This window comes from Manduca sexta, unplaced genomic scaffold, assembly GCF_014839805.1.
Source record: "Manduca sexta isolate Smith_Timp_Sample1 unplaced genomic scaffold, JHU_Msex_v1.0 HiC_scaffold_3931, whole genome shotgun sequence".
NCBI lineage: Eukaryota > Metazoa > Arthropoda > Insecta > Lepidoptera > Sphingidae > Manduca > Manduca sexta.
In genome coordinates this window covers 1-8,994 of record NW_023595054.1, presented here as the reverse complement: position 1 = coordinate 8,994, position 8,994 = coordinate 1, and the positions used below count along the sequence as shown (strand labels likewise).

Here is an 8,994-nt window from a genome sequence, read left to right as displayed (position 1 = left end):
GCGTTTTTTTTTAATTGGTACTCTGACCTGAATTTTTAACACTCCAAAGATGAATATAATATTTACAGCGCAAGTCATATCAAAAGAGACCTAACATGCTGTTACCAAATAAGAACAAAGAAAAAAATTGTAAAGCACCTAGATATATTTTATTTATCACATTATAACGAAAACTTTATTATTGCCAAGGCCTGTAATCGCAAACGTTGCATAGTTAAGTCTGTACTTAGCAATGATGTAGTAATAGATGTTTTTCAGTGTTTTTACAACAGTTTTCGCAGTGCGTAGCCATCAATGTAGCCATAGGGGTGCAATGATATTGACATATAACTCTAGTTCAGTTGGCATCAGATAAACGAAGTCAAAGAAAACTATGAAATTCCCGAAGTTATGCTTCCGGCTCACCGCGTTCCCATTGTATTGGTGTTAAGTTTACATTATTAGCAGCATTACCACATAATTTTCTTAAAGCTGAACTAGGGCTTAAGTAGAGGTTGTAGGGCGAGATTTGAGGGCTTAAAATTAAAATGAGACCCTGGGTTAAGATAAACGGGAACAAATAAAGTACATTATAGAAATGAACCGTTTTTTATTACATCATTTCAAATACATTTACCTAAATTAGTTACAATTAGCGCATTAAAACTAAGCATAGTAGCTGAGGTTGGCTTTCTTCTTGGCTTGCACCTCGAGGATGGCGTCCATAAAGTCCTCATGGGTGACGGCGGTGGCGGAACGGCGGAGGGCGATCATGCCCGCCTCCACGCACACTGCCTTGCACTGGGCGCCGTTGAAGTCGTCCGTGGAGCGAGACAACTCCTCGAAATTCACGTCAGGGCTCACATTCATTTTTCTGAAATAATTTTTTAGTTAATTAATTTTAATTTACATATATTTAAAACGTTTTTGTTATTGAATTTTTGTTTAGGCTTGATATTAATTTGGTTTTTTATAATTTGATACTATGAGCAAATTTAAATTGTAACATTTTGAGCTTGATATTGTAGACTATGCTTAATGTTATATTTCTTTCATCACAAAACAAAATTTAGAAGTAATAAAAAAATTATATGTTTTGATCTATGTGGTTCATAATTCATAGCTGTGCATGTACTGTACAAGTTATGTACACTTCCCAAATCGTCAAAATTATGAAATAGATAGCACACCTGGAGTGAATCTGCATGATCCTCGCTCTGGCCTCCTCATTGGGATGAGGGAACTCAATCTTCCTGTCCAGACGACCTGACCTGAGCAGGGCGGGGTCCAAGATGTCTACTCTGTTGGTAGCAGCAATCACCTAGAAATAGAAATGTTGGGTTATGTCACATAACTGGTGTGCTTCATGACTTGAAGAACATGGTCTATGCTGGTGGATTCTTTATAAAACAACCACACCAGCACAAACACATTTAAAATTACTTTTCTTGACATTTTCGGTACAAAATATTACAAAATAATATAAAACCATATATAAAATAATTTAAGATGAATGAGCAAGTGACCTTATTCAATTTAATATAGAAGATCGGCAGGCTAATTAACTAAGTCATTCAGCTTGTGGGGCATCTTAGCCCCTTCAATTAGAGAGGTGCCGCAATGCGGTATCGCGCTGGGACTGTTCCGAGCAGCTATCTTAGTGCAACAAGATACCCCGGGGCCGTCCCGTCTGCGCCTCGAAGAAGCCACCGCCTGGGTTTGGTTGGTATGCCGGTGTAGGGTATCCACGGGTTCGGGACCCGGTCCAACGCTCGCTCGGATGATGTTAGACTCCCGAGTGTCGACATTGGGCCGTAAGATCGGTGAAACCAACATAACCATTCCACTGACCCTCTGAGTGGTGGTAGCGATAACGCGTTTTTTCCCCGCGCAAAAGTCTAATTAACTAAAAAAATATTAGAAAATGAGACTAAGTTCGAGAAACTAAGAAAAATGTATTGGCAATATGAATAAGACTCAAAGTCGCAATTAAATGTCATTTAACTCAATTAGCCTGCTACCCAATGATATTTATACTTTTTTTACAAGTATTCATTACATCATCTACCTAGTCGTGAAATAACAACCAAGCTCCTTATATAAAGACTTAAAAAAAAGAATCATCTACCTATCTTAACTCAATATCTAAAAAAGAACATAAAAAAGTATTAGTCTAATATCCATTGGATTACCTTAATATCAGCAGTGGAGCTGAACCCGTCAAGCTGGTTGAGCAGCTCCAACATGGTACGCTGCACCTCACGATCACCGGCCTTCTCTGAATCAAAACGCTTGGTTCCGATAGCGTCCAACTCGTCTATGAAGATGATCGCCGGCGCCTTCTCTTTAGCGAGCGCGAAAGCATCTCGTACGAGTTTGGCACCATCACCTGGTGAAGAGACACGGTTAGATAAAGTTCAAACACTATATGGACGGTTGATAGGCTTAAGTGCATTTTTTGTGACACTAAATTACATACATATTTAAAATCAATACATTCTTTGTTTTATTTAAATTAGTTAACAATTTTAGAAAAAAAAATAAAAAAATATGCTTCATTTTATTAGCCTTTCAACCGTCAATGTGTATATGATAGTCAACAGTAGCGAAGGGTACATATAACCTGATTCCTACCGGCTTCCTTTTCGTAATTTATATATCTTATCATTATACAAAAGATTTTCAGACTGCATTTATGTCTAGTGAAGTGTGATATAATTGTCTTTACTAGAATCAGTTAGACCTTATTTATTTATGTACATATTTAATCAGTGAATTATTTTATTCTAAAATGTATGCTAGCACCAGTACAAATAACATATTTTATATGGTGTCTACAAAATTTATATTCATATTTAAACAAATAGAAAAATCTAACCATGGTAATTATTATGGGCTTTTGCTTTCAATTATGTCATATAGTAGGGACTTAAATACTTGCTTTTAGCTACAGTTCTGGTATTTCTGAGTATTATAATGTTGTCAAAGATTCATCCTTCAAATGATGGTATGCCAAACAGGTTTCCAGTTATGAAAATTAACATAATTCCTGGAAACATGATTTTGCATGAACCCTCCATTGAAATGGTATAAGGGTAGTATTTACAGAGAAAATTTTATTTACCAATAAACATCTGCACAAGCTGTGGACCAGCCAGCTTCAAGAAGGTAGACTTGGTCTGAGCAGCACACGCCCTGGCCAGCAGAGTCTTGCCCGTGCCAGGCGGTCCGTACAACAGCACTCCCTTGGGGGGGTGGATGCCTAGGTTCACAAACTTCTCCTTGTGTGTCATCGGAAGTACCACCGCTTCAATCAGCTCCTGAAATCATAATTTGGCTGTTACGTATATGTTGGTAAAGACAGATATTGCTTTTTGGTTGTGATTTTGGATTATTTTACACAAGACAGGTTATAATTGAGTAAATAGAATAAAAGATTCTAGGACAAATATCCTATTAGATGGCAGTTAACTTTAGATCAGCTACAACATTATCATATTATATATAGGTTATTAATAACGGTAGCATAGAAGCATGATTAGGTGTTTAAAGCAAGGTTTACTAGAAAAGTTTGAAGCAATAATTTTCTTTCTGCATAACCTCAGTTTATACACAGATAATAATGTCAACATACAAAACAACAAAGAAAATTTTAGAACACCTACTACTTTCATCTAACCCTAATGAATGACTGGAAAAATTAGAATTCCATCTTTGATCTCATTCTCTGAACATATTTTAGAACTAACCTGGATTTGCTTGTCCAAGCCTCCAATATCAGAATACTGCTCTGTAGGCCTCTCATCCACTTCCATGGCCTTCACCCTCGCATCATACTCAGCTGGTAGCGTCTCCAGGATCAAGTAAGAGTCCTTGTTAACGCCCACCAAGTCGCCAGGTTTCAGTTTGTCTGCATCTACTAGCCCTATGACTGGCAAAAAGTATGTTTGTCTTGTAGAAGTCTTGATCACTGCGCACTTGCCTTTCCTCTGCGAGTCAAGATCCACAACAGCGCCGTCTTCCTCCTCTTCCTGAGGGTCGACGTCCAATAATTCAATGACGTTGGATACCAAGTAAGGCAGTGTTTTGTTGACCTTAATCTTTTCAGTGTTCTCCTTTATTTTGTCGTTTTGTGCTTGCAGCTCGTGTGAGATCCTCATGACTTCGCTCTTCATGATTTTGATCTCATTGTCCAAGAGTCTGGTGCGGCTTACGATTTCGTCTGTTGGCATCCGAAGCACTTCTTCACTCAGAGCCTCCTCTTCATCTTGGCCCCAGATAGACTTGTCTTCCAAAGTTGTAGTCATTTTGGTAATTAGTAGGTAATATTTGGAAAGATTTCTAACTTTATTTATTTATAAAAAGATTTCAAACAAAATCGTGTTTCTTCACCAAAATGAATTGTCATTCCGGATTGGGGTGGCCAGTCTTTATTTATAGTGGCAAATTTTACAAAACCAAGTTTTGTAGTATAAATAAGTTATAACATATTTTAAAAAAGATCATAATATAATTTTGCATATTTAAATATATGTAAGGTAAATTACCATATTTGTAACAATTTAATTTTATATATAACTGATTATAAAAATAAAACGCCCTATTTCGAAAAAAACTTTCAGCTCAATATTATCTACAAGGTTTTTACGCAAGTTTTATTCATCCAGATAAATAATTCTATTGAACGATTTTAAAATCTTACATAAAAACTGCAAAAATATGAAAACGATTAGCTAAGCATAATATCCCCACAAGAAGTCTTGAACCAATGCAACGTCAAGAACGAAAAAAATATTCATTCAACCAGGAGGCGCGCCTGACGCACACGGATTGACACCTGAGTCTGACATTTCACAATTTTGGGGAATTTCGAATTTACACGTACAGAAATCGTGTTTTATAGTTTATTAAAACCCTTTTTGCTTGTAAACTCAGTGCCTAAGTATTTTATTGGTACCATGGCTTTCTCGATGTTTCCTCCGCTAATCAAAGGTAAATATTTTTTAATGTTTTTGTTATTACATAATGCATGTTGTAAAAACCAATTAAAATCTGTAGATTGTATTTTATTGTTCACTTTTGCACGAATGACCGTATACAATATTATTTATTAGCAAATAGAATATGTTTTGCAAAAAATAATTTGCGTTATAGGTTATTTTGCAAGGAATTTGCATTTGCGAATTTTTGGCGTAAGTTGTGTCAACACCCAAATATTGACAGGCATAAATAGTTATAAAATCCATTTATAAATACTTTAAGGTAAATATAATAAATAATATGTTTTTATTTAAAATAATTCCAAATAAATAACAAAAATAGTAATTGTATTTAATTAAGAAACTACTAAATGACAGATTTTTAAAGGTTATATACTTTTATTTATTTCTCTCAAATAAAAGACTTATTGACCACATCTCTTCTTTTTATCAATCCTCATTAAAATGAGATTTTTTATCTTCTGTTGTAGGACTTTGTTATTAGGGTTGTATTCAATCCTGTTTATTTTTATAAAGTTATTAATGATAACAACATCTACTCAATGATTAATTAATTTACTTATAATTATTTTTCACTGTGGTGTCCATTTGTTAAGCTTATCTTTATTGAATTGTAGATTAAAGAGCTATTGTCCATTCACATTATTTATAGAGAAGCACTTTTGTGTACAAAGGATGTTTGTATGTTTCATATTCAATATTATTTACATATTTGTGAATGACAATATCAATAAAGATAAGAAAACATAAAATAACAATAAAAAAATCCATTTATTCACATTCAAGAGTATAGAATATAATATTTCATGTGATAATAACATTTATAAAGGAATTAATTTCCTTCATAGTTTTTATAAAATTATTTTTATTTTATTGAGGCAAAGAAAATATACAGCATTATATACATAAATTGTTTAACACATACCAAAAAAATATAACATCTAAACTACCTTAGTTTATCAAATTGGCTATTCTAAAATCATAAAAGTTTAATTAAAATCTGTGATAAGAATAAGTGGAAAATAACACAAAATTCTGGTAATTTCCCATGACATTAGTACATTTCCACAAAATGTCATTAGCATAAAAACTTTAGGCAATTTAAATTCTTTTACTATCTGTAATGACCCAACTGGTTTTATTATGCACCATAAGTACATTAATTAGGGTTGTCACTTATTATGCATTGATTAAAATTTTTTGGTATCAGGGTTGTCTAGAGATTTTTAAATATTTTTTCAGTGACAATAAATAATCATTTATGTAAAGAAATTAGTTTTTTTATAAACATGTTGAAATATACTATGTACTTACAATTGTTTAAACATTACACAAGAATTTTAGGTTGTAAATTTTGAAAGGTTGTAAAGCAATATAGACCCTTTGTGTTCGTAAATAGCGCACATTATGCTATGTCGCTAGGTAAACACGTCAATTATTAGAGTATTTCTGTAAGAGATCGCGGTCTCGATTCTTATAGAATGATCGTATTATTTTTTGTTTACATAACAAAACAAAGACACTACATTATAATGGAATTTAAGCTATGAATATACTTAAAATGTTGAAAACTATTAGCTTCCTATACGCTCTTCTAAAACCACGTGGCGGCTGCCCGTATGATATAATATCAACGCCGCGTGCCGCCACATTGTGCTTGTTGCGAAATCATTACGATCATAAGCAATATCTCTTGGTCGACGTTATATTTAAACTGTAACGTTCCAATGCAGTATCTGTCGACGAGAGATCATTATCTCAAAAGCGAGCCTCGGATTTCTGGCGGACTTTCTCTGACCTTCTTAAGGTTCTAAGATTATTTTTGTTGGTAAAAGCATTATGTCGATAAGGTTTTAGCCAAAGCCTGTAGCGTCTTCTTAGTAGCTCAGCGCCCTTTAGGAAATGGCGCCTTCCGCGACCGCCTGGCCCGCTCCTTCACAAAGCCGTTACTGATTATCCCTCGCCCAGACACAATGCCGGCCTGTTGATTGTTATTAGTTCATCTATACTCTAGAGTTAGCAGAGGCCGATAGAGATCTGAGGTAATGGCTTAACCTATAGCCTCGAATGCTTTGGCGAAGGCTGGCAGGCTTTAGTGGGTACGGCATGTATAGCGTGCTGGTAATCGCGACATACCAGCATCGTTCCTCGGAATGACGCAGGATATTTAAAAAAGAAAGATTTATTACTGACATAATTCTAAATAACACTCTTACTTATAAAATTTCGCAAAGCTATGCTTAGATAAAACACAAATTTACTCGATCAGCTGTGAGTCAAAACCCGCCATCTTGCCTCTTAATAAGGTTTAAACTAGGAACCGGTGATGTTTTTGACAGTTATTTAAGCAATTCTTAACCACCTTACGCTAAAACAAGTTTATAAGTAATATTGTAAGTATACACAAAAACCAGCAGAGGCGATAAAGAGATTTCCCAACGATAAAATACCCCGCAGTTGTATATAAGTTGGTTGTTTTGTTCCAGCGTGCACGAGCCGCATATTCACCCAGCAGGTGATGCGGCTGGCGACGCAGCCTACGCTGCGCACCGCACCGTCGCCTCCACGCTGCCCGTCAGGTCGCTCGCCATCAAAGACGCCAAACTGACGCCGATTCTAAATGCTGTAAGTTAAGAATTATATACAACACTCCCAAACATAGAGCTGATTTTTTAGTATGAACATTTTACCCCATAGTACCGTTTGTCATGAGAAATAGGACCAGATTTCTGGGGCATTATGCCTCTCGTTATTTTGATAGCAACAAGCACGTAACGTATCGCGTCGCGTTTAATACAGTTGGCATATATAATACCATTCACGCTAATTTCACGAAGATAACGTAACACGGCCGCCTTAGAGTTTACACTGTCATTGAGAAAAGGCCCCTGGTAGTTCAAGATCGACAGGAGCACACAGTTTTGTGGCATCGAGCACTGAAGCTTAGAGGGTACCTGGGTACACTAAACTGTCTTGAACCTGCAATAAACTACACTACAAATACAAAGGAAGGATTTGAAACGACTGACCAAATCTATAGTCTTTTGAAATGTTAATACTCGGCGGTGAGACGAAGATAACCATAATTATGATAACGAAATTTCGCTGGTGGTAGGATATATTTTATATCCGCCCGAATACCGACCATTGTAAACAAGGTGTTATAACCCGCCATAGTGGCCCACGTAAGTGTGTCGCGTTCCGGGATCAGCCTGTGTATACCCGGTTCCAACAGACCGGCATAATAAACCGACTGTCGAGGGGTAATCATCTCTCGTCAGTCGACATTCTATTGGACCCCACTCCACTTACCATCAGGTACATAGGGGTCATAGTTCAGACAAACATTTCATTTCGGACCGAGCACGCGGAGTTACGAACATACATACGCATTTGCAATAATTGTTCCCAATACCTTCTTCAAACAAACCGCGTCACTCAAGGAAAATAATAAGTTGGATTATTGACTTGTTGACTATTCTTTAGTTAAGTTCGTAAGCAAATAATTCCGTGGCGCGATTGTCTCCTTTTATTAAGAATATCAATTTGTTAATGCAGAGTTTTCTCTCAACAAAACTCTTAACTAGCAAAGGAATTTAATTTTCGAATATGGTTCAACGACTCCAGGTTTCTTACACCAAGGGCCGGTTTGAGGGCCTATCGTAAAAACGCCTAATTAAGGCCTCTTTTTTGATAAAACGTCATGTCGCGTTAAGTGACGGAGCACTCAGGAACCCGTTTTGGAATCGTCACTCGAAACGATTCTCTTCACAGGCGGGATCAAAAATCCCGACATTAATGCTGATCTATATCTTCGTTAATTTATTAACACTGTTTGTTTTATGTGGGTAGGAATTGGAAGGTATTGTAGGTGTTTGAAAATGATTCTTATTGTAGGGAGTAGGATGTGTTTTGTGTTAATCTGTGCAATGATATATTGTGTTTTTGGATTTGTATTTGCGCTGCTCGGTCTAACGTATCGTTGTCTTTTTATAAGTTATCTGATATCTACCTT

General features: G+C 36.0%; 1 protein-coding gene across 1 annotated transcript; it reads right to left on the bottom strand.

Moving 5' to 3' along the window:
• Positions 1-569: 569 nt before the first annotated feature.
• On the bottom strand, positions 570-4,402 carry LOC119193307 (26S proteasome regulatory subunit 6A-B). The gene is made up of 5 exons (XM_037446905.1): positions 3,729-4,402; positions 3,104-3,299; positions 2,172-2,368; positions 1,170-1,300; positions 570-853 (listed from the first exon to the last, which is right to left on the bottom strand). The coding sequence occupies exons 1-5, from the start codon at positions 4,284-4,286 to the stop codon at positions 646-648; spliced, it is 1,290 nt and encodes a 429-aa protein (XP_037302802.1). The 5' UTR covers positions 4,287-4,402; the 3' UTR covers positions 570-645.
• Positions 4,403-8,994: the final 4,592 nt, after the last annotated feature.